The 25,763-nt window shown below is 41.4% G+C and overlaps 1 protein-coding gene across 1 annotated transcript; it reads right to left on the reverse strand.

Moving 5' to 3' along the window:
- Positions 1–12,159: 12,159 nt before the first annotated feature.
- Positions 12,160–24,099, reverse strand: myadmb (myeloid associated differentiation marker b). Its single transcript, XM_047368455.1, has 2 exons — positions 23,942–24,099; positions 12,160–14,660 (listed from the first exon to the last, which is right to left on the reverse strand). Exon 2 carries the CDS (start codon positions 14,572–14,574, stop codon positions 13,693–13,695), a length of 882 nt encoding a protein of 293 aa, XP_047224411.1. The 5' UTR covers positions 14,575–14,660; positions 23,942–24,099; the 3' UTR covers positions 12,160–13,692.
- Between the last annotated feature and the right edge of the window lie 1,664 nt (positions 24,100–25,763).

Raw genomic sequence — 25,763 nt, forward strand, 5'->3', positions numbered from 1 at the left:
TTATAGGAACTATTAAACACACAAAAACCTTGCTATTAAGAAAACGCTAATTTTTGATAATAATTTTATGCTGGCAGAAAAGTTTTTTTTCTCAATTGCACCATTAAAGATCCAATGTTGCCAAACAGTCATTAATCTTTTTCTAAATATACTGCATATTTATTTTTTAAATATGTTTTCTTCAAAGTTTCATCATTAAGTTAACCAACTAATATGAACCCATGTATCTAAATACTTTCTATGCTGCCTCAAAATGTTAAAACAATTGGTTGTTTCTGTGCAGAAAGTTGAAGTGTACATGCTGTGAGTTTAAGCTAAGATAGATTTTAAACAAATAATGACTTTCTTTTGATACATTTCAATCATTTACTTCCTCAGTGAGACCACGTTGAAATCACAACTACCCGAGGACTGACTTTTCCAGCTTTGGCTCTCATTTGTTTATGTATATGTCAGAGTCTGGGAGGTTGGTTATGTGTTGTTTCTTGCCTGCTGCTTACATTTACTCACCACTAGATGCCGCCAGGATTCCCTGGTGTGGAGGGTAGCAGGTGTTTCCCATCTGCAGTCATCTGGAGGAGTATATGAAGGTGGAGCTGACAGCACTCCAGTGCCTGAGTGTTTGCCTTTGTGGGAACTTCTTCTGGTCAAACCTTATGACTATAGTCTTGCTGAAGCTTGCGGTTTCCTTACCCTTTCATGTGCTCCTTCCTAGGTGAGTTTCAGTCCAAGCTTCAAAGCTCCTGCAACTTTCAGCCCTGGCTCCAAGTTCCTGCTTTGCATCCTGCCAAAGTCAAGTTTCCAAGCTCCCAAGGAATCTACTTGGATCAAGTACTAGCTGACAGCTCAAAGCCTCTGTCCTCCTCCAAGCGAACCCTGCTCACCCTCCACCAACCAAGTATCCACCAGCAGCTTCCGAGAATCTCATCATGTAAGCTAATTCACAGAATCAGATTGCCAAGATCTCATCTGAAACCTTCCCTTAAGAAACTCACCACCACCACCACTTTGGACTACCACAGACTTGGCAGCGGTCTCACAGCTCTCCCTGACTCGACATCATTCTTCATCAAACTCACCTCCATCCACAGTAAGACAAAGATTAAGATTGTTTTCCATCTCTTTCCTACAAATAAATTAAGATTACTTACCTCCTGCGTCTCTCCCGTGCAGTCTCCAGTCCTGGTTCCAGTATTCTCCTTTTAAATAAACTTCAACTTTTCTCCTGCCTCCTGAGTGTCTCTCTGCATGTGGGTCAAAACAATTAAACGAACAATGACATTATATGGAGAAAAGATGAAGGAGTCAAGATGAAAATAACCAAGCTTGAAGCTTGCTTAAAGGAATCCCTTCAGAGTGGTATGAAAATGGACTGGAAATGTGGGTGGTATTGTCTAGTACTGTTAGGTTGGTCCAGAGTAGGCTAAAGAACAAATGGTATGCAAGTAACCTAGGTCTCATCAGGCCTTCATTTTAACATCCACATAAATCCTATTGCTAAATTGGCCTGCAGCCATTGTAAAACATTGCTGGGATAAAAGATTTATCAAAAAGAGACACATTGCAATTGCTAACATGCTTTACTTTTAGTAGGTTAGATTATTGTCTGTACAGGTTTCTTTTAAAAATCTGGCAGCTGCAGCTCATCCAAAATGCTGCTGCTAGAGTCTTGACTAACACCAGGGACATGGATCCCACCCTAGCTCACCTTAAGTTGCTGCACATGCTTCCTGATTGTGAAAGTATACATTTTTAAAATGTGTTTATGGCACTTGTGGAGATACATTATGTGTGTGCATTAATTATGTTCATAACCAGTGTGGGAAATAAAATGTATAACCTGTGTGAGTATAAGACATTGTGGCCTGCAGAAGTGTTGTTGCACAAACTTGGCCTTGAGTGTGGTGAAGCAGAAAATACTGAAGAACTGTAATGGCGGGAAAAGAATGTGAGAAGATTAACTGGCCAAGCACTCCCTTCTCATATCAGCAGAAAAGCAGAGTCCAGGTGCAGGACAATAGCTGTCCAAATATGGTAAGCCGGAAGAGTCTGTATGAAACCATATGTGTGAAAAAACTAAACAGGCACTGCCTATTTTCATGTGTGTTTCAATAAAAGCAATGGCCCCAGTGAGAAGCTCCGAAGTCGTCTCGGTGTGTGGTCAAATCACATGACATAGAGCTTCCCCTGGCCAGGTATTTGAATAACATACAGCTGTCTCCGTGTGATTTATTCTAATGTCTTGTGAATTCTTTCAGCTTACGGTGAATAAACGAACACGCAGAACACCCCTTGGGGGGGGTGCTTCAACACACTGAATGATCTTGGGCCTAAATACATTTTAGAGTAGCTAGTGTGTGAAATATAGACCACTCAATTCATCAGAGACTTCTTTTAATCAGTGCTCAAAACTATGCTGAAGATCCTCTAGTGTCTCATTAACTTCAATTGTTAGACACAATTTCTTTATCAAACTTATGAAGCTAAAGACAATCAAGAGCAGAAACAAAACTAAAATAATGTAGTGAAAGCATCCTGATGTTTAAACATTTCTTTTGATTCAGTTGTGTTTAAAGAGCATTTTCTGATTTCTGCCTTCTCTGGCAGCAATTTCACATGTTATTTATCTTTAGCTCTGTGCATCTTTCTTTACCAGCTGCCACAGAGACAGTTTCATCCCCCAGGCTGTTTCTCTGTTGAACATTCAATAGAGTACAAAACAACAGCATACAGATGTTGCACATGCACCTTTTTATTATATATGTGTATATTGTACATTGTAAATATATATATTCTGTAATGCAAAACCAAAGAGCAAAGTGTACTGGAGTCAAATTCCTTGTTTGTATGTATGAATTTGGCAATAAAGCTTATTCGGATCTTTATAAGCATACTTTCCCAGTCTAAAAATAGCCAAACAAGGTCAGTCTGACTTTAAAGTTGTGCAAATTTGGGTTTCACATGGGCTGAAAAGGAGTGCTTGAAATGTTTTATACAACCAGATTTAATGGTCAAATAATATCTCAAATCATAAATTAAAACAGTTTTTTTCTTCTATACATCTTGCTCTGCTAACTTATTTAAAGTTTCTTGAAAAGCAACAAAATGGAAAAGGGGAATCTATGATACATTTGTAATTAGTAGTTAATTTAAACTATGTTTTCACAAGCACAGGTTGAATATATTTTTTCTTGTACTCGTCGTCTTCCACTTATCCGGGACCGGGTCGCGGGGGCAGCAGACTCAGCAAAGACGCCCAGACGTCCCTCTCCCCAGACACCTCCTCCAGCTCCTCCGTGGGGAGCCCAAGACGTTCCCAGGCCAGCCGAGAGACATAGTCCCTCCAGCGTGTCCTGGGCCGTCCCCTGGGCCTCCTCCCGGTGGGACGTGCCTGGAACACCTCCTGAGGAAGGCGTCCAGGAGGCATCTGGTATAGATGCCCGAGCCACCTCAACTGGCTCCTCTCGATGTGGAGGAGCAGCGGCTCTACTCCGAGCCCCTCCCGGATGGCCGAGCTCCTCACCCTATCTCTAAGGGAGTGCCCGGCCACCCTACGGAGGAAGCTTATTTCAGCCGATTGTATCCGGGATCTCGTTCTTTCGGTCATGACCCAAAGTTCATGGCCATAGGTGAGGGTAGGAACGTAGACCGACCAGTAAATTGAGAGCTTCGCTTTTCGGCTCAGCTCTCTCTTCACCACAACGGACCGGCACAGCGCCCCCATTACTGTGGCAGCTGCACCGATCCGTCTGTCGATCTCCCGCTCCATTCTTCCCTCACTCATGAACAAGACCCCGAGATACTTAAACTCCTCCACTTGAGGCAGGAACTCCCCTCTAACCTGAAGAGGACAAGCCACCTTTTTCCGGTCGAGAACCATGGCCTCAGACTTGGAGGAGCTGATCTTCATTCCAGCCGCTTCACACTCGGCTGCGAACCGCCCCAGTGCATGCTGTAGGTCTTGGCTAGAGGGGGCCAGCAGGACCCCGTCATCTGCAAAAAGAAGAGACAAAATCCTCTGGTCCCCAAACCAGACCAACTCCGGCCCTTGGCTGCGCCTAGAAATCCTGTCCATAAAAGTTATGAACAGGACCAGTGACAAAGGGCAGCCCTGCCGGAGTCCCACATGCACCGGGAACAAGTCCGACTTAGTGCCGGCAATGCGGACCAAACTCCTGCTCTGCTCGTACAGGGACCGGTTGGCCCCTAGTAAAGGGCCCCTGATTCCATACTCCTGGAGCACCACCCGCAGAGCACCACGAGGGACACAGTCGAATGTGAATATATTTTTTGTTTCTTTAATAAGCAGCTTCAGTGTATTTCAAAAAAATGAAAACATAACTTGGCTCCAGGAAAACACTCAAAGACGTTGTTAGATTTAAGGCTTTAAATGAATCTTTTCTGAGTCTATTCTGTTTAAAGACAAGTTTTCCAGCTACTTTGCTTACTACAGGCCAATTAATGATGCATTCTTAGTTTTGCACCTGAATCACTTAGTCAGTTTATTATGTTTTATTTATCCAGGTGTAATTGAGATTAATATTTTTGCAAAACAAAACCTGGTCCTAATAACTTAAATCACTGTATAATATGTTTTTTACTATACACTGATTCTTGTAACAAAATAAAAGTGCTTGATTGGTAGCATCTGTCTCACCAAAATGCCCATGGACATCGAGCTCCGTGCAGATGCAAATAAACCATGGTGGACTTGGCTCTGGGTTTTGCACCTTAACAAAATAAACTTTCAACCGTTTAAATGACCCAGTATGATTTTTACTTGGTCTAATCTGACTGAGCAGAGGGTCCTCTGTTTTTCTGTGGGTCTGTGTCCAGAGAACTAAGTGACATTTCTGCTAAGATCCCCTACTTGTGTTTAACAGTGTCATGTGAACTACGTGGCAGCCTGACACCGTTTAGCAGCGGACTGTGTTGAGAGACGATGTGTTTCTGGGGTAATTCAGATCCACCATGACTATATAAGGTCTGATGCCTGCCAGACAGTTCAAAGGCTAAACACACCCAGCAGCTGCTTCAGTCCTTCACCTTGAGTGAGATGGAAAACCCAGCCTGTGCATTTTCTGCACTTTGTGTATCTTATGAAGAAACGTTTTCACTAATAGTCTGGCAGAAAAAAAAGACAAGATGAGATCAAAGAGCTGATACTTAGAGAAACCAGCTGGATCCAGAGAGATACAAAGAGCTACTAAACTTAATGTGTCTGTTTTGGACATGTTTATATTTGTGTGTCTATGACAGCGTGCAAGATTTCTTGAATCTCTTTACAATATAATGCACATTAGAAACATAGGACGCTTATTTGTGCAAGTTTGCATCATTAAAGGTATATCTTTCCATTCTAAACATTGCTTCTATGACAGAGTTTAACCCAAAAATAAAAAGAGAGGAACCAAAACAAATTTTTGCATGTAGTGGCCAGGTTTTGGTGGGCTTTCCAATTTCAATGTGATCCCAACATTTTCACCTTCCATCAGTTAATGGTAGAATCTTTCAACTCTGTCATTCCTCATGTACGTTCTCACATATCTCTTTCTTAGTTTCGTTTTGATTCCCCTCTTTATGTCCTGTGATTTGTTTTATGATTTTTTTTAAATATATCTTATGTTGTAACCGATTATTTGCTTGCTGATTTATTCATTTCGTCATCCTATTTTTTTAAATGTAATAGACCAAAACTATTAATATAGATGTATTTTTTATTCTGTCTTGTGTCATCCATTGTTTCTTTTGCTCCCAAGCAGCCAGACTTTTGTTTAATCATTTTAAACGGCCTTGATGAATAGTTCTCCAGGATTTCTAAACAATTAATCGGAGTTAGGTAATTTAACAAATCGAAAAATGTTCATCTGAAATGTAAGAAAAGGTAGCCAATGTTAACAAAAATAAACTTTGAAAGAACACCAGAAAGCTTCAGGAAATGTTGACCCGCCTTTATTACAACGAAGTCTATCTGCTTTAAAATAAACAAGACCTCTTAAATTACCATTTTAGAAAACTTCCTGACTTTTGTTAATGTCGGATTTGGATGAAATACCTTCAGGTTCCACCAGGGGGAGGTATAGCCTCAAACATCAGACTTGATTTCTGTCACTATGGAAAATAAAAGTTCCCAAAGGGTGAATAATTAAAGCACACCACAGGTATGATGCCACCTCAAACCTTAGTCCAGTGTAACCTTCAGGGGTATCATCATTATCATCTGAGCTGTATAGTAAATGAGAAATGTCAAATGTGCGTGTTTAGCCAATATCAGTGAAGAGCCAGATCACATCTTATTTGTTTAGGTTTTTGATTGAATCAATGGAATTGTATGCATTGTAAAGCGGATTTTATACTGACAATGTTCAGGACCTTCTGAACTCATTAAAATAAAGACTTATCACAATATATGGGACACAGCTGTGGAGTGAGGGTTATTTAATTAATCAAATCGGTAGAGTATGATTAACTACAACTTTTAAACAAATAAGAACCTGAAATACAAATCTGGCAAATGCAAGCCCCTGCAACCCCTTCTATGTTTTTTATTGTTACTTTCACATGTGTATGCAGGAAAGACCACTTAAAGACCGGAGGTCAGAGGGGAATTTAAAAGAGACTTCCTTTGGGATCATGTGATTTGAGCATTTCTTTTAATTCCCTGGCTGATTTCAATATGACAAAACTGAAAAATACACTGTGTAACTTGATGGAATATTACATAATAATAATTTAAAAAATATAGATTTTCACAATCATTGCTACTGGCAGAATTCCTGCAGTGTTTTTTTTCTTCCTTTTACCTCAACATGATTTACTACTTTTAATTTTTTTCTAACTTTAGAAACAAACATTTAACATGCAGTTAAAAGTCGTTTCCATAACAGTTTTCATGAATATTTTTTCCATTGTAAGCAGAAAATCTTAATAGAAACCCAAACTGCAGCACATCCATGCTTGGAAATTCTAATAGAATTGTCAGGGTTTGGACTTTTTTTTACTTTGCTTTTGGGTTTTGGGTTTTTGTTTACCTTTTTAGCTAGATGTTTCTTATTTGTGTTTTGTATTCATGTTAGTTGTGGTTTTCTGTTTTGGGTTATCTTCTGCCCCCCAGTGTGCTCTCCTCGTTCCTGGTTCCCTTGGCGTTGCTTTCCTGTTTATTTTCTTAGAATGGTTTCCTTATTATTATTATTATTATTTAACATAGTTCTCTGGTTCCCTTGCACTCTCTTATTTATCAGTTTATTTTCTGTTACTCCTCTCGTCATTTGTTTTCCCCTTTTATTTATTATTTGGTTTAAGTTCCCTTTAACTTTTAAGTTTCCCTGGTTAACAAAGCCCGGAAACCACCCTGACACTGTCCCTTTCCCCCACACCCCCCCTTTTTTTGCTGACAGGACACTTGTAACTTGTAACTCTATGTGTTACATTAACGCTCAGCTTGGACTCCTGCTTTACTTGCACTGCTTTACTTGCACAATGATCACCTGCACTGTTTTATTGCTCTTGCATCTTATACTGCTCTATATTTACTCTCACTCACTTAAAACTGTGCACATATATTTATATTATATTGTAGATATGTTTATACTGTTTAATTTGTACTGTATTGCACCGACTACGCCAAAACAAATTCCTCGTATGTCCAAAAACGTACTTGGCAATAAAGCTTTTCTGATTCTGATTCTGATTCTGATTTATTCTCCAGTTCTTCTTAGCTTTGTTCCTCTAGTTCATCTTTGCTCTCCAGCCTCTCCTCTATAGGTTAGCTTTAGTTATTGTTTACTTTTATTCTAGTCCTCATTTCCTCTGCTACATTCTTAGTTTTGTTCTATCAGTGTTGGTTTAGGTTTGTTTACTTTTGTAGTCAGGGTTTCCTTATGGTTTCTGTTTTGCTAAGTGCTTAGGTTCTTGTGTTCCCTCCAGCTTCTCAGTTTCCTTCAGTTCATGTTTATCCTTGATTCTTACGCTTTATTTTTATCTTGGTTTATAGTTTCATTTAGGTCTGCTTACTGTCTTGTCTTTAGTCCCTTTCCTCATGCTTTGGTTTTATTAGGTTTACCTGCTCCCTCTGCCTCCCTGCCTCCTTGTCTCACCTGTTCTTAGTTCCTTTGATTACCTGCCTTTGTTCTCCCTCTGTATATTAGTTGGTTTTGTTTCATTGTCCTTTGCTGGTTCCTCTCGTCTCACAACTCGTTCACTACCCTTGTCCATGCCTTGAGTTCCGCATGTTCCTGCAGTGTCTCTGTAAGTTGTGGATCGCTACTCTGGTCCTGCAGTGTTTTTGTTACGCTTTGAACCCTTTTTTGAATAAAGCTGAAGACTGCTCAGAATGCTGCTGCCTAGCTCTTGTCTGCGCGTCGGTCCACCCCAAAACCACACCGTGACAAGAATAGAAAACAACACAGTAGTACCGTTTGTATCTTGATCCAGTAATGGTAATGTCTTGAAAATAGTGTTTAAGACTAAAAAATGCATTATTTGTCAGTGAATAGGCTGACCTTTTCTCTATCCAGGACTTATTCAGGTCTAGGGGCAGAAAAAGGGCAGCTAAAATCCCTGCAGACCACACACACTCTGCACACAAACTGTTTAGGCTTTTACCTTCAGGTGGCGCCACATAGACAGTTTCTTCCCCCAGGCTTGACAGTCAGTCCCGGAACAACACCATGCATACTTGGACTGATCTCACATTATATTCTATTGTAAAGTCAATTGGATATATACGTACATTTAAAAATGCAAAGTGAGCAAAGTGTACAAACTTGGCAATAAAGCTGATTCTGATTTGTTAACTGATTTTCAGATAAAAAAACATTTTTTCAGAAATTTTTGTGACTTCTGTTTTCCAACTTGAACCACATAAACAAAATGTGATTTTGCAGTTTTATATTTGTTAACTGAAATCAGAATGCCCACAGCTCAGTCTGACACAGTGATTAAACCGTACATTCACAAAGACTGCTGATTAAACTGGGGTTTACGTGTAAAAAACAGAGGAGGCTCTCTCTGAATGAGAAGTGAAACCAACCATTTCACCAGTGTAAGAAGTCAATGTGGGGTCAGAGGACACAGATGTGTTGAAATTAAAAGTACGTAAAGAGGAACAACCCCCTGAAAACAACCTTGGTATTTATGACCCACTTCCAGCCTGCATGACTGTATCCATGAGATTGTTTGGAAAGAGGTCACTAAGGCCAAGAAGAAAACTGGGAGCTGTTTCTCCTCTGAGAGGAAACTGAATGAATTTTAGAACATCTGCATCTCTTCACTATTTGACCTTCTCTGTTAAGCATCATGTTTGTTTTCTCACTCATTTTCTTGGCTGCGTTGAGTACAACATATCTGCTGCATCAGACGTCTTCCTGCGGACTCTTTCATTTGGCTCGAGACGTTGTGGGACAGATGACTTTGCTTTTGTTCTTCCATCTTGTGAGGGTGGGAATGCCAGGAATTAATTTGGTTAGTGGGGCTGAGTAGGAAGGCTGTTCTCAACACGAATTATTAATGTGCTCTGAAGCGGCAGAGATTACTGGGAGATAAGATAAATAAAAGAAAAGCACACATTCAAAGACTTCATACCATAAAGACTGACATTTACTTTGACTAGACCAAAGAGACAGAATAACTACATCTTTTTTTTTTACCAAACAGAAGGAGATAAAAAATAATCAGGAACTTGTATGTGGACAAATGTATTTAAAATTCAACAATAATCTAAGTTTGTTTTGGTTGACATCATGATGTTCATAACTTGTTAATATGTAGTCAAATGATTCATTGAGTGAATGAATATTTTCAAGGCTCAAGGAAAAGAACCTCAGTGTTATTTGTTTAAATGTCTCTTAACAGCTTGCACCTCAACCACAAGTTTTTTTTAAAGCCATCAATAATATTTCTGGCTGGTCCTTCCTGATTGAAATGGTAAAGTCCATTAAAAGGAGCTGATTTCTTGGTACAGACGGGATGTCAAGCATAGTTTACAAATGAACAATATGACTGAGGTAGAGCCTTAGGAAGGCCGTTCCAGTCACTTCATCCATTATTAAAACCAGTTCTCATTCGTGCTTAGGACTCTTGCCTTGTTTGAACACCCAGTTGTGTTTACCTTTTATTGTTAGACCCGGCAGATTTACATTGAAAATGATTTGCTTTCAACCAAGAAGTTTGCTTCTGATAGGGAAGGAGACTGGCCCCTGGGTCCACTTACTTATTTATGGTTAGGACGTTCAGGAGCAACCCAAGGTCCACCAAGGCTCAAGCCTCCCATGAAATGGAAACTAGAAGGGGCAGATGATTAAGAAAGAAGCACTCAACACTTCTGATGGTGGTTGATTGTTATTGCAGCTGCCTGTATAGAGAATGGTTTAATGGTCAGATAAGAAAAGCTTGAGTTTCTTGGCCACAGTAACAAGAAGACTGTTTGAAGGAGTCAAGGTGAGGTTTTCAAACCTTAAAACTTTACCAGGTGTCAAGCACGTTGGTGGTGCATCATGCAGTGGGATTTACGTTTAAGGTAATCTTTATATTTAACCAACATGTTTGTTTTGACTGGAAGTAATATTAATTTTGTAGTGTCCCCACTTGAATCTGATAGAAAATATGTGTACAAAGCTACAGATTAGAGTGATAACAAGGAGGCCTTCCAACTTCAGCAAATATAAGAAGGTTTGGACTGCTGTAATGTCAAAAAAGATTTTACCACTGATTATTTAGAAGGATATAACACATTTTTGACATGTTAAAATGAACATAAAAAATTCAAAATTACTTTTTTCCAAAATTGATATTTCTTTTACAGAGTTTAATCAGAGGTAATCCCTTTCTTTTGAGGGTGATCTGAACAGCATCTTACATACAATGGTTTGAAAGGATGATCTTGGAAAATGCCAGACAAAGACAGACAAATCATTCCCTCCATCAGCTTTTTTATGGCCACTTGCAGTCAATCATGATCACTTTCGTGAAGTAAGATTCCTTGTACTTATCAAATTCAGATAACCGATGAAGAATCTTGAACACCTCTTTTTAAAATATTTTAGCACTTAAACATTTGAGTGTCCCTTGACCCTGTTAGGGTTAAAGAAAATCCACAAAAAGTCCAAATGTGTTCACCTACCAGAGATCCTGTATTAAACACTCATTGTAGTTGTATGTTGTACCATCAATTCATCCTATAAAAATGTTTTTTCAAATAAATTACTGATAGTCATGATAAGTGAACTGGAAACTGTAACATTTCAGTAATGTAATCCTAATCCTAATTTCCTGATACCTGAAGCCATGGTGTCCCTGTGGTTGAAGGTAACTGATTTGCCATTGTTTGAGAAAGGCAGATATTGTCTGCACCTTTCCTGAACCACAGATTTACAGCAGACTCAAGTGTTGACTGTCTCCCTCACCAGTGAGTCATTGAATGAAACTCTTTATGCTGGGACCAGAGGCAGAAGGCTACAGAAAGGGGTAAGTAAGAAAATAAACAGTGTGGTATAAATAGTCTTTGGGTGATTTACAACCAGTTTACCTTCAGGTCAAACAATGACCTTTGTTGGTCTGTCTACGCAATTGCATTCATTATTTATTCATCATTCGTTACATTCATCCAACAGCAGAGTTTCCACTTATATAATAATGGTGACACAATATAAAATAAACCAACTTCCTTTTAATGAATGGATGCGTGAACAGATAATTATATAGTCGTTTTGTGCTTTTGAATAAATACAATCAAATTTATGTTTGTAGAAACAAATACAAATACATGAATACCTGTCGGAAAGTGTTGCATCCATCCATCCATCCATCCATCCATCCATCCATCCATCCATCCATCCATCCATCCATCCATCCATCCATCCATCCATCCATCCAGTGTTTGTGTCAGCAAGTGGTGTATCACTGTTTTGATCATAATTCAATCCTGTTAATTAAACCTGATGGTTGAAATGTCAATGGATCACTAAGTTAAGAGCTTTGCCTTCCAGCGCAGGTTCCTCTCATTCACAACAAACTTCCGCACCTTCTTCATTACTGCAGGCAGAATCCCGATGCACCTCTTCACCCTCTGCACTATCCTTCCATCAGTTGTGATTAGCACACAGAGACATTTACAAACAGTCCGTAGGAGCGAGCTCAAACAAAACCCCAAATACACTTTTGTCGGATTTGTGATTTTATTGTAACACATGATGGCATTTCTTTATAACACTGTGGTTTGAACACTTAAACTTGTGAAATATAAAAACAAAAAAACCTCCAACAATGACACCTCTACAGGAAAATAAGTGTTTTTTTATAACCTTCATTTAAGTATTTTCACAGCAGTCCAGAACCAATGGATCAAATAAACAATGAGTTCATTGCTAACGGATTGCTGATAAAACATAGAAGGTTTTCATAGGTGAAAATAAACATGTGTAGCACATACAAATATTAGGAAGGTACTACTGTATTGTTGTGATTTTTATAATCTATAATTTTTCAATTCAACCACATACACTGATTTTTTGTTGTTGCAATGCTACTTTATAAAGCCAGCCTAGAACTTATGTTAACATGTTGCAGATTGATTTGATGTGACACTGATTAAAAATTGTTGAACACATTGGTTTTTAAAGATTGTGATACAATTCAACAAGTTTTCAACAAATGTAACCTTTAAAAAAAGTGTAAACATAAAGACTTCATGCCCATAATGAGATATTTAACATCTGACTGGCACAAATCATACAAATACAAAAAAAACAGATTATCGCTTTGATTTTCCTTTAGCTGTCACCAAAGACTACTTTTACTTTAATATATTCCCAATGGTGTTATTTTAGAAATCCGCCAAATTTAGAAAATACCACAGTCCTGCAGTACAGAATATTATAATATGTGACAAAAACCAACATAATGAAAAAAAAAAAAAAAGTTTTGGATTAGACGAACACTGAAAAGCATGACAGTCTTAAAAAAAAAACGGACAATCTGTGAAACATGTTTTTGAAAATGTACAAAAATGGATGAAAATTGTCAAAATGTTTAAGAAAACTGTATTGAGGCAGTGTATTGTATTTTAAAAATGACAGACAACTATGGCTGCGGGGTTTTTTGTTTAGGGTAATCTTTTGACTTTTGCAATGAGGTATCCATTAATAGATATTTTGTGTGTGAAATAAACTTAAAAGCACAGAGAAATAAATCAAAGATTCTTTTGTACATCAAACTATTTTCAGTTTTCTTTGACAATATGCAGTTCAACCATGCTTAATGAAAGCAAATAAACCAAAGTGTATCAATAAGTCTTGTTTATTTGTAAGCTTATTCTAGCAAACCCACTGTGGTTTCTTAAAATCAAGATAAATGTCTATTCAGGTTTTGTGGAAGCAAGACGTCAACAGAAAATTTGGCAAGTCTGCAAAGGCTAAAAATTTGAAGTGGGGGCAGGAAGAACATAAGGTTTGAATTCTACCTTAAGGAAAATATACAGTTTCAAAAAGCTTTATTTATTGCCTTTTTGAAGCAATACATTCCTAATCAACCACCAAAGAATTATTTTCTGTCACATCTTGTTATATTCAGAACTAATATAGTTAGCGGACACAAATCTTTTCTTGCAGCAGTATGTTTGACAGCAGCTTTACAATTATGGGACCAAATTAAATTTCCTTTGGAGCATACTGCCAGCATAGCTTCCTTTTCCTACGATCAGGCACTGACAAACACCAGGCGGGTGGAGTAGATGAGGTCAGCCAGGTAAAGGATAAAGTTGACCCCTGTGAGCACGGCTACTGCCATTGCCTTATCCCAAACGCACAAGCCCTGTGTGGAGCTGCAACTGTAAGGCCTCTGTTTCTGGCCGCCATGCCTGGGGTCAAAGTTGAAAATCGGCCAGATGATGGTTGCCACCAGATAGAGGATGACAGCCAGCAGGGCGTAGGCGGACAGGAAACGGGCAAACGGGAAGGGGAGGAAGCCAGTGCACTCGCCGATGCAGAGCAGGATAATGATCGCAGACAGGATGAAGCAGATACAGTATACTGACATGCAGTATTTGACCGAATCGTGACGGTCGTAAATCACGGGGTCACTGATAAAGACAAAGATGATGCAAGCCACGAAGGTCTCGACAACTTTCAGTAGGCCCGGAGCTGTGGCCATGTAGCCAGCAACCTCACCTGGACGAGCCTTGGTGAGGCTGACCTCACTCATGTAGGCGATAGTGGCTAGGCAGGAGAAGACAGTAGACACGATGCGGAAGTTCTGGACCTCGTTTTGGGATGCGGATCCCCTCAGATAGTAAAGAGGAAAAAGGATGGAGGCTGACAAACAGAGCAGGGCAGCGTAGCATGCAAAGGTGATGGGGAAGTTCTTCCAGGAAACGGGAACTCTGGTCTGCAGGTTGAAAAGCTCCACCAAGATGACTAGAAGAGTCCCGGCGAAGCTAAAGGCCCAGCAGAAGATGCAAAAGTCTCCGGTGCCCCTGGGGAGTCTGGCTCCATGCACAGCCATCGAGAAGGCCACACAGGCGAAGGCCAGGGCAGCCAACCGTGTCCATAGCAGAGGGCTTGTCTTCAGAACAATAGGCATGATGAGATTTGTTCAAAGCTGACAAATATTCTTCCTTCTTGGAGTGACCGTCTAAGATTTTTACCACCAGCCTATAGCAGGGTAAGCTGTAAAAAGGAAAGACAAAAAAACATACTTTAGACTTCTGCTAAACTTTGATGAACTCTAGATGAAGCACAAGATAAAATGTGTGAGAGAAAAAGCTTGCAGCTCTGCTCAGTCATCATACACACTGTTTTCCCAGGCACACAATGTTTGTATTGTTTTTCATGAACAGCAAACACAACAACTGTAAGCACGAAAACCCAGTTCAATGATACAAATAAGGGCTGCAATGTAGTTGCAATGGTCCCAGTACATTTACATCTGGTCAAATCAGCCGAAAGAACATTTCTTCCTCTAGGTATTTGGGAAACTGCAGGCTTAATGGCATTCCGGCACTAAATGCTGCACTCTGACATTCCTCCATGACTAGCCTCCATGCTCATGTTGTCGGTGATAGCAGAAGCACAGTAACCTCCACCAACCCCCTCAATGTTGTCACGTTCTAAATCCGGCCTCCCTCGTGTTCCCCTCCTACTCCCGGGAAGCTGATAGGCTCTTGAATTCAGAACCTCAGACCCAGTAAGGATTACAGGAACTCCTTTTGGGTTTTAGTTTAAGACATGATGCAACCAAGCCAAAGTTTTAGCTCAGAGGTTCCAGAATTGGGGTTGGTATTCCACTGTGGGTTTTAAAATGCCAGATGAGGTTCTAGAAATGTACACCAAATGTCAAATTGAATGTAGCTTTGAAAGTTTGAATTTCTTACTAGATAATATTCTTTCAATGCTTAATATAGTGCATTGTTTCTAAGATTCATGAGAAAATATCCAAATACTTTGCTGCAAACGTGTGACCTGTATAGGATTCTAAACGTTGCTGCCACTGCAAGGAAACTGCCTTAGCTTCCAACATGCCACATGTTCCTCTGTTCCCTGAAAGAGAGTATTGGTTTACTTGAGGTAAAAAAAATATTTTCCAAACACTGCAAAAAAACCATCAAAATATGCTAAAAATTGCAGATTATAATATCTCTACAATTATTGCATTGTGGTTGTATCATGTTATGTTAAACCATGTTAATGTTCAAAATAAGGAGATTTGTATTTCTCCAGATTTAGGATTTTCTGTCACTTCAACTAAATAGGCCTATCAACAAGATCAATGAGAGATCATCGCTGATAGACGCAACCATAAAATTTATTATTATACTCACCAATGATTAAAAGCAAGGAAACTCAAATATAATGACAAACAAAGACAAACAATGCTACTCCCCTACTACACATTAATGGGTTCGTCTTAAGAACATTCAAGCTAATTATTAGTACTTTGGAATACAACCAAACAACAAACCAGAAGAAAATAACTTTAACTCAACTCAAAAGTTGACTAGATCTCTCTGACTTGGTTGGGCAAAGCTCAATGGGTTCTAAGGTTCTAAAGTTTGCCCTGATTCCAAACTCAGTGGCTTGGGAGTCTGTGCATCAACTCAGAAGCAGACTTGGGGTAACTCGTACTCGTACTCGTCGTCTTCCGCTTTATCCGGGACCGGGTCACGGGGGCAGCAGACTCAGCAGAGACGCCCAGACGTCCCTCTCCCCAGACACCTCTTCCAGCTCCTCCAGGGGGAGCCCAAGGCGTTCCCAGGCCAGCCGACAGACATAGTCCCTCCAGCGTGTCCTGGGCCGTCCCCTGGGCCTCCTCCCGGTGGGACGTGTCTGGAACACCTCCCGGGGAAGGTGTCCAGGAGGCATCCAGTATAGATGCCCGAGCCACCTCAACTGGCTCCTCTCGATGTGGAGGAGCAGCGGCTCTACTCCGAGCCCCTCCCGGATGGCCGAGCTCCTCACCCTATCTCTAAGGGAGTGCCCGGCCACCCTACGGAGGAAGCTCATTTCAGCCACTTGTATCCGGGATCTCGTTCTTTCGGTCATGACCCAAAGTTCATGGCCACAGGTGAGGGTAGGAACGTAGACCGACCGGTAAATCGAGAGCTTTGATTTTCGGCTCAGCTCTCTCTTCACCACAACCCCCATTACTGTGGCAGCCGCACCGATCCGTCTGTCGATCTCCCGCTCCATTCTTCCCTCACTCATGAACAAGACCCCGAGATACTTAAACTCCTCCACTTGAGGCAGGAACTCCCCTCCAACCTGAAGAGGACAAGCCACCTTTTTCCGGTCGAGAACCATGGCCTCGGACTTGGAGGAGCTGATCCTCATCCCAGCCGCTTCACACTCGGCTGCGAACCGCCCCAGTGCATGCTGTAGGTCTTGGCTAGATGGGGCCAGCAGGACCACATCATCTGCAAAAAGAAGAGACGAAATCCTCTGGTCCCCAAACCAGACCCCCTCCGGCCCTTGGCTGCGCCTAGAAATCCTGTCCATAAAAGTTATGAACAGGACCGGTGATAAAGGGCTGCCCTGCCGGAGTCCAACATGCACCGGGAACAGGTTCGCCTTAGTGCCGGCAATGCGGACCAAACTCCTGCTCCTCTCGTACAGGGACCGGATGGCCCCTAATAAAGGGCCCCCGATTCCATACTCCTGGAGCACCCCCCACAGGGCATCACGAGGGACACAGTCGAATGCTTTCTCCAGGTCCACAAAACACATGTAGACCGGTTGGGCAAACTCCCATGAACCCTCGAGTACCCTGTAGAGGGTATAGAGCTGGTCCAGTGTCCCACGGCCGGGACAAAAACCTCACTGCTCTTCCTGAAGCCGGGGTTCGACTATCGGCCGGTCACCCTTCTTATGTAGGGGGACCACCACCCCAGTCTGCCAATCCAAAGGCACTGTCCCCGTCCGCCACGCAATGCTGAAGAGGCGTGTCAACCATGACAGCCCCACAACATCCAAAGACTTGAGGTATTCAGGGCAGATCTCATCCAACCCCCAAGCCTTGCCACCGCGGAGCTTTTTAACCACCTCGGTGACTTCAGCCTGGGTGATGAAAGAGTCCAACCCCGAGTACCCAACCTCTGTTTCCACCAGGGAATGCATGATGGCAGGATTGAGGAGATCTTCGAAGTACTCTTTCCACCGGCCGATAATGTCCCCAGTCAAGGTCAGCAGCTCCCCACCCCCACTGTAAACAGTGTTGGCGAAGCACTGCTTCCCCCTCCTGAGGCGCCGGACGGTTTGCCAGAATCGCTTCGGGGCCAACCGGTAGTCCTTCTCCATGGCCTCACCGAACTCCTCCCAGGTCCGGGTTTTTGCCTCTGCCACAGCCCGGGCCGCGGCACGCTTGGCCCCATGGTACCCGTCAACCGCCTCAGGAGTCCCACAAGCCAACCACAACCGATAGGACTCCTTCTTCAGCTTGACAGCGTCCCTTACTGCCGGTGTCCACCTCCGGGTTCGGGGATTGCCGCCGCGACAGGCACCGCAGACCTTACGGCCGCAGCTACAGGCAGCAGCATCGACAATAGATGTGGAGAACATGGTCCACTCGGACTCCATGTCTCCAACATTCCCCGGGATCTGGTCAAAGCTCTCCCAGAGGTGAGAGTTGAATACATCCCTGACCAAGGGTTCCGCCAGACGTTCCCAGCATACCCTCACTATGCGCTTGGGCCTGCCAAGTCTGTCCGGCTTTCTCCTCCTCCAGCGGATCCAACTCACCACCAGGTGGTGATCAGTGGACAGCTCAGCCCCTCTCTTCACCCGAGTGTCCAAAACATGCGGCCGAAGGTCTGATGATACGACAACAAAGTCGATCATTGACCTCCTGCCTAGGGTATCCTGGTGCCAAGTGCACTGATGGACACCCTTATGTTTGAACATGGTGTTCATTATGGACAATCCGTGACTAGCACAGAAGTCCAATAACAAAACACTGCTCGGATTCAGATCGGGGAGGCCATTCCTCCCAATCACGCCTCTCCAGGTGTCAGTGTCGTTTCCCACGTGGGCGTTGAAGCTCCCCAGCAGAATAATGGAGTCCCCAGGAGGGGCACTATCCAGCACCCCCGACAGGGACGCCAAGAAGGCCGGGTACTCCGCACTACCACTCAGCCCGTAGGCTGAAATGATAGTCAGAGACCTCTCCCAACCCGAAGGCGCAGGGATGCGACCCTCTCATCCACTGGGGTAAACCCCAACATGAGATGGCTGAGCTGGGGGGCAACAAGCAAACCCACACAAGCCCGCCGCCTCTCCCCGTGGGCCACTCCAGAGTAGAAGAGAGTCCAGCCCCTCTCGAGGAGATGGGTTCCAGAGCCCACGCTGTGCGTGGAGGCGAGCCCGACTATTTCTAGTTGATATCTCTCGACCTCCCGCACAAGCTCAGGCTTGTGAAGCATGCATGGTTTAAGGAACTGTATTTGAAATGGTCTCACGTCTTTACTCACATATACTGTATTCTGAAACTGAAATTTATAAGTGGTTAACAAGATGCGTTGTTCTGTACTTAAGTGAGGTGACATTCCATGTCCCTAGAGCCAGCCTAAGCATCCGGGGATCAGGCCGCCGAGGTCTCCACCTTCGTCCGCCGCCCAATCCAATTAACGTTACTGTGTTACATTTCATCTGCGTGAAGTGATAAAAAAATAAATAAAAAACAAAACCCTAAACTAAATACTAATAACGTTTGTATTAATGTATATGCAAGAATGTCTTATTTATGTTTTCATGTCTAATATGATCCACTGGGATAATTATCTGGACCACAGCCCAGCCAGTACTAAAATAAGGCTCAGGGGTTTTGATGTGAGGGGGGGTGGCAGGAGAAGCAGAGAGGAGAGATGCTGCTGTCTAGATGGGGAAGCTCCAACGTTTGCCTGAAGATGTTACAGTTTTCGGCTTTATGAAAAAGTTTTTGTCTCAGCAATGGCAATAACGAGAACAAGGACTTAAAAGCGCAAAACCGCAGACTTTTGACCTTCAAAGTTAGTTTTAGGTTGGATTTTGCATATTCGTGCTGTGCAGATTCAGCGGGCTCGTCCTCCTGTTTGGTCCGATGCAGGCAGTCTGATTACGGGCAGCTGCTCTCTGCCTGCTCCCTCCTCCTGCAGACGCTGGTTCACTAAAGGACCGTCAAAAATGTCCGAACCAAACACGTTGTTTTACGGTGGTTTTGTTTTGTGTGTTTTGGGGGAAATGTTTGTGCCTTTGAACAGCTGATTTTATGTGTGATCAGCTCGTTTAGGATGTTATTACATACAGCGCTCTGCCTGCATGTAATTCAGAAAGGTGATTTGTCCTTTTTCTTTTCTGTCAGCCTTCAGGCATGGTTTATGACCCGTAAATGGTAAAATTACATGTTTGACCTGCTCCGGCCACTGTGGTCCTTAATATTATTGTAGTTGCTCTTGACTATTATTAACTTTTCCCTGCACTGTCTCAACAAAAACCTTGTCATTTCTCCTCCTCCCACGGCCAATCAGTGAAAAGCAGTCTGGTCACGTCACATGTAGTCCCTCCTCAGCCCCGGTCATACCTGCTCAGGAGCAGGGACCAAAAAGTAGGTACCGGTATGGAAATAACAGTAATGGAAACGCTTGCAAAGCGAGCAGAGTGAAATCGAGCCAGTAAAAACGGGGCTTCAGTTGCTGGTTGCTTTTAACTTTACTAGTCTGTTAATTTGAGAGTATTCATGTTTAAGCTGGCAATGTGTGAAAATCCCAGTTAATAAGTAGTTTCTAAAACAGTCCAAGCGGCCTGCCTAGCACCAACAATACAGTAATTTCAAAGTCACCTAAATCTTCTTTCTTGCCCATTTTCATGCTCCGTTTACCCTTCAACAAGTCGTCTTCACCACCTCTAGATGCCTAAATCCATTGAATTGCTACTGGTTGGTTCATTCACAAGCAATTAAACTGGTGTAATCTGTTGTTTTAGTCCTCTAACATGGATGTCTGTTCAGTTGAAAAAGGATACACTAACAACCAAAACTAACCAACCAGTTTGTAAAGCCTAAACTAAATGAACCTGGGTAATTTTAACTTAATTTAAAATTAAAAGTGTCAGATTATACTGTGCTCGCCACCCCCACTGACATCACACCCATCGCCCATTTGGCTCCACAAGCAGCACATTCCTAATTCCCAGTTTATACAGAGACACATTTATAAACAAGGAGAAAAGGCCTGTTTATGTTAGGCCTATTAAACACCTATGAAAGTTTCATGGCTGTACAGTTAGAAAGCTGAACTGGTGTTTAGGTAGAGGCAAAAAAGAGGACAAAGAGACAAGAATGGAAAGCTAAATCTGCAAAAACTCCAGCAGGATGACCAAGGGGCTAGGAAAATGTGTGTAGGAGGGAAGGAAACTGGGGAAACCCTGTGCCTCGGTCACAGATGGACTCATAGAGTAAACACAGTGATGGATGAAATAGCTGCAGAGTGAGTCAGCAGTGGTCCTAGTTTCTTTCACCATTCTTTCTTGCTCTCTGCACCCCCTCTTTATTTCTGCTAAGGTTTTCCAACTTGTTGATGTGATCCAGATGTAGCTGCTGTCTGAACAACTGGCAGCTTTGTCATATCTCCTGTCATATCTCCACATTGTATGCTCCTTCCCTGTTATTTAGTAGCTGCTCCCTCATGATTTCCATCAGGGCTCCACTTTCTTTCCCTCCCCTCTCTGTTCAAAACTCCCTCTCCAGCTTTATAGTTGTGGCTACCAACTTGTGTAAACCATTTGGAACATATGTGAGGGTTCGTGATGGAAAAATCCACCCACATTCCTGCCACCACCCCTGCTTTCAATGGTTAGGATTAATTTGAATGTATGTTCCTGACTTGAAATCTATATGATTCGATTGAATTGACTTAGCCCATTTTAAAGTTACCCACCTTTTACACAATGCAACAGGAAACAACATTCTCCAATTATTTTTTACCTCTGCCTTCCTTCCTCCCTGTTGGATGGAGTAAGGGGGAGTCAGGTTTAGCCTAAACCGGCTCAGTTATGGTTGAGGTGCAAACACACCGTCCATTTCTGCTACCTGTGCGACCTGTTTTCTTTTCCAATGGTTATAATCTGTCTGACAGAGAGAGCTACCCCCAATCCTTGTGGTTTTTAGTATAACAATTGCCACCAGAGGGCTCTAGATGGACAAACTTCATCAGTTTATTATTTTACTTAGTACCCCTACACATAGCCCATTCTAAAATGGCCAAACTCTAACACTCAGTAGTTGAATCTAACCTCCCCAACAACCCCGCACCATTCCAAACCATTGTGAAGTGCCTTGAGACAACATGTGTTGTGAATTGGCGCTATATAAATAAAACTGAATCGAATTGAATTGCTTTGCCACCTATGGTGTCGAGTAAGAAAAAAAATTACCACAAAAGGAAAAAATAACATATTGGAGAAAGGGAAAAGTGTGGAAAAAGTGTAGTTTTTGCAGCACAGAATGGAAAACATGACACAAACAGGAGCATCATCGCTAGTGACAGCACACAGAGAGGGCCGGGACCTTCAGGAAGCAAGTTTTTTTTCTGAGGCGGAGAGGTCCGGCGCGCTGTTTGTTTTGTTGTCATGACACAACGTCACTTACTCAATTTCACTACTAATCAGCTTACGGCAAATGCAGAATGGGTCGAAACACAAGACGGGCTATGTTGGCAAAGCAGCCCAGTGACAGTGAGTCAGAGCTGGTATGCAAGGGTTTGAGCTAAAATAATCTGAAAGAGTTCAAGTTTAAGTTCAAGAATCTTTATTATCCCCTATAGGGGCAACTGATTGGGGGCAACAAGTAGCAAAACACAAAGAGAGATGTAACAAAACAACATAGGACCAAAATCACACTATATTATTTAAACATCTAACCACTGTAGTAATAAATGAATGTTTTAGTCTATTAGTCGTGAATCTTGGCAGCAGATATGTGTGTCTGGATGGAAGCAGCTTAAATTTGTCATGCAGTGGGTGGGCTGGGTTGGCTTGGATCAGGCTGACCACTTTCACTGACCTCTCCTTGTACAAGTCGGTGAGATCAGTTCAGGATGTACCAATAATTTTGCTGCACACCCTGAGAATTGTAAAAAAGTTTGTTCCTGTTTTTGCAAGACAATCATTGGTGTATAAAATAAATACAAGGGGCGAAAAGATACAGGGTTGAGGCCATCACGGGACAGAAAATCTAATTATTTGAGTCAAACTGACCCATTGCTTATGAAAAAGAAAGAGGAGCACTTGGAACTAACTATTTTTTAGATAAAACATTACTTGATTTAGAGCCAGAATCTGCAAATATGTAAAGGGGGAAGTGAGAGACTCCCTAGTGGACATTTAAGGTGGGTGTGCTGCCTGCCACGCCCTGTTTTCTGAGCACACAACACTGCAGCATGCAACTACCAAACCGACATGCTGAAAACCGACTTTTAACCACTTTTATTTCAACTGCAGTTTATTTGTCAAATGTTGAAGGAATTCACCACTGTTGGACATGTTTAAGTCTGACAATATGGTGAAAATGTGATGTTCAATTATTTTACATTTAACATATTTAAAGTGTAAAGAACAATATCTGCAAGTTTAAAAGTCTATGATTTATAACTTTAATAAAATGAATAAATAAATAAATGTGAATTAAAATGTATCAAAATTCTTTGATAAAACTAAACAACAAATAGATGTCTAACAAAAATTTTGCTTTAGAATGACAGATTTTCAGTTTTTCTGAAAGGTTTGATATGCTCCACTGTAGACTGGGACAGCTGCATACTTAAACAATGCAAACTGTAAAAATAAAATATCCAGCTGTCAAAATTTAGAGTATTTTTTCCCTCTTTACAATGACATGGTGAAGTCCCTGGTTCTTTCTGTAAAAAGAATTAAAATTAAATAAAAAAACCAAAAAGGTTCAAGGACGCCGGAGCTTTAATTTCTTCTTAACTCCGCCATGTTGTTTTTAATGTATTTTTCTTTTCCGGCCTTAAAACCAAGTTGTTTTGTTTATGACTCATCTGTCTACTACTCTGACTGCATATGTTTTGCTAAGAATCAATGACTTTGGTGCCTGTCAGACTGCCACACCCTTCCCCTATGCTGCACACTCTCATATTAGTTTCTACAACACAAACCGGCACATGACAAAACTCAGTTAAGTAAAACTTCTTAAAGTGAAACAATCTCAGAATATAAAAACTAAGGCAATATTTTCTTTTTTTTTCTCCTGTTTTCAACAGTTTTTGAGTCTCAACTTGTTTAAAACCTGTAACTACAAATTTTCTCCAACATGCATCAACATTTGACATATTTTCCATTGAAATACATCTTTTAAACTATTTCAGTGGGAAATTCTCATCTTTCTGTGTCCTGTGTTCTGTTTCTACTTTCAGTTAACACAGAAATCCATGCCTTTTTTCCTGTTAAATTTAGATGTTTCTTACCTTTCTGACTTTTTCTCTGATGCTGATCTCCAGGGTTAGCAGAGGAAGAGAGATGTGGATTGTAGCTCTTCAGCCCTCTGGCTGGATGTACCAGCCAGCCAAAAGAGCAGCTCCCCGCCCAGAAAACCAAATTAGGCGTCGAATGTCTGCACCGTTATTCACATCTGTCTGAACTCCTCCTCCACCATGATGACCTGGGCCTCTGCTGCTTTACTCCCACAGAGCTGAAGTTCAGCCTCCTGTGTCTCCATGGTTACTTACATTTGTGTATAAGAAAAACAGAAGTCTTCTGTTCATAACTTTAATGTATGTCATTAATTCAGTCAACATATCCGCAAGTAATCTGGTCAATCTTGTAAATTATCCTTGTGAAGCTTACACAAGATAAGGCCTTTACCACCAAATCCCCTTGTGGAAAAACTGTTCTGTTAAGCATTACTAATAAATTTTAATTGTCAGCCTTTTCAATGCTACAAGCCGGATGATCATAAAATAAATCCTGAGCCACATCCTGAATATTTGCACCTATAAGTCTGTTTTTAGGAATTGCTTGACTACATCATTTATTTACTGATTGTCTGATGCTGATGCGCTTCCTGACCGACTGCAAAGAAAAGAAGGGGAAATTTGCACTTTGAATTTTGTAAGGCAAATAAAGCCTCAGCCAATTTATATTACTATTGTTTCTAAAATGAGTCATTAAAGAAAAACCCCTTGGCACCAAGCACCCTTGTTGGCACACTTGATAAAGAAGTGCAAAACGCTCTTAAATTCTTCTTTTCAGCAGTAGCATCATCACAATGAAAACCTTTTGAAAATTTACTTTTATTTACCTTTAAATGTTAAGAAATAATTGTTTTATTTCAAAATCACTGGGTTAGAGGCGGTAGACCATTTTTGTAAACTGTGCCCATCTTTGAATTGATCAGATTGTGTAGATGCTTTTAATTGCTATTCATCAACCTTGTGTTTCCATGGAGTATAAATATGATGTGATTCAGTGGTCCATTTCTCTGAACCACTGGCAAATGAGCTGGTGTTTATCTTGCTACTATGTACCGAGAGTCAGATGATATGGGGAGGTAAAAGAAAATCTACAAAGCTCGCTATTAGAGATTTGAAAATGGATTTTCTCCATAATAACCACTATACATTAACAACTTGCCAACTGGTTGTTTGGGAGGCATGACAGAAATAAAGGCTTGTTTTCAAGAGTTTGAAAAATTACTGGTACTGTAATTGGAACTGTGTGTTTTAGTCAGATGAGAATAAGATTTTCAGCAACGAACACTCCAGGTAAGTTTGGTGTAAAGCAAAAGATGAATATTTGGAAAAGCACCTCATGCCCGCTGTTAACATCGTGGAGGATCTATAATGCTGTGGGCCTGTTTCTGTTCTAAAGGCCCTGGGGGACCTTGTCGGCCTGCCTGTTGGGAAAAAGAGGTCGATAACATAATTTTTCTTTTTGCTTCTACATTATCTATCTATCTATCTATCTATCTATCTATCTATCTATCTATCTATCTATCTATCTATCTATCTATCTATCTATCTATCTATCTATCTATCTATCTATCTATCTATCTATCTATCTATCTATCTATCTATCTATCTATCTATCTATCTATCTATCTATCTATCTATCTATCTATCTATCTACCTACCTACCTACCTACCTACCTACCTACCTACCTACCTACCTACCTACCTACCTACCTACCTACCCAGCAATTGTTTGTATCTATCTAAACAAATAAATAAGTATGTGATATATTCTTCTATCTTAAATTCATATTATTTAAAAAAATGTTTTACACACAAC

Source organism: Girardinichthys multiradiatus, chromosome 6 (assembly GCF_021462225.1).
Source record: "Girardinichthys multiradiatus isolate DD_20200921_A chromosome 6, DD_fGirMul_XY1, whole genome shotgun sequence".
Classification (NCBI taxonomy): Eukaryota; Metazoa; Chordata; class Actinopteri; order Cyprinodontiformes; family Goodeidae; genus Girardinichthys; species Girardinichthys multiradiatus.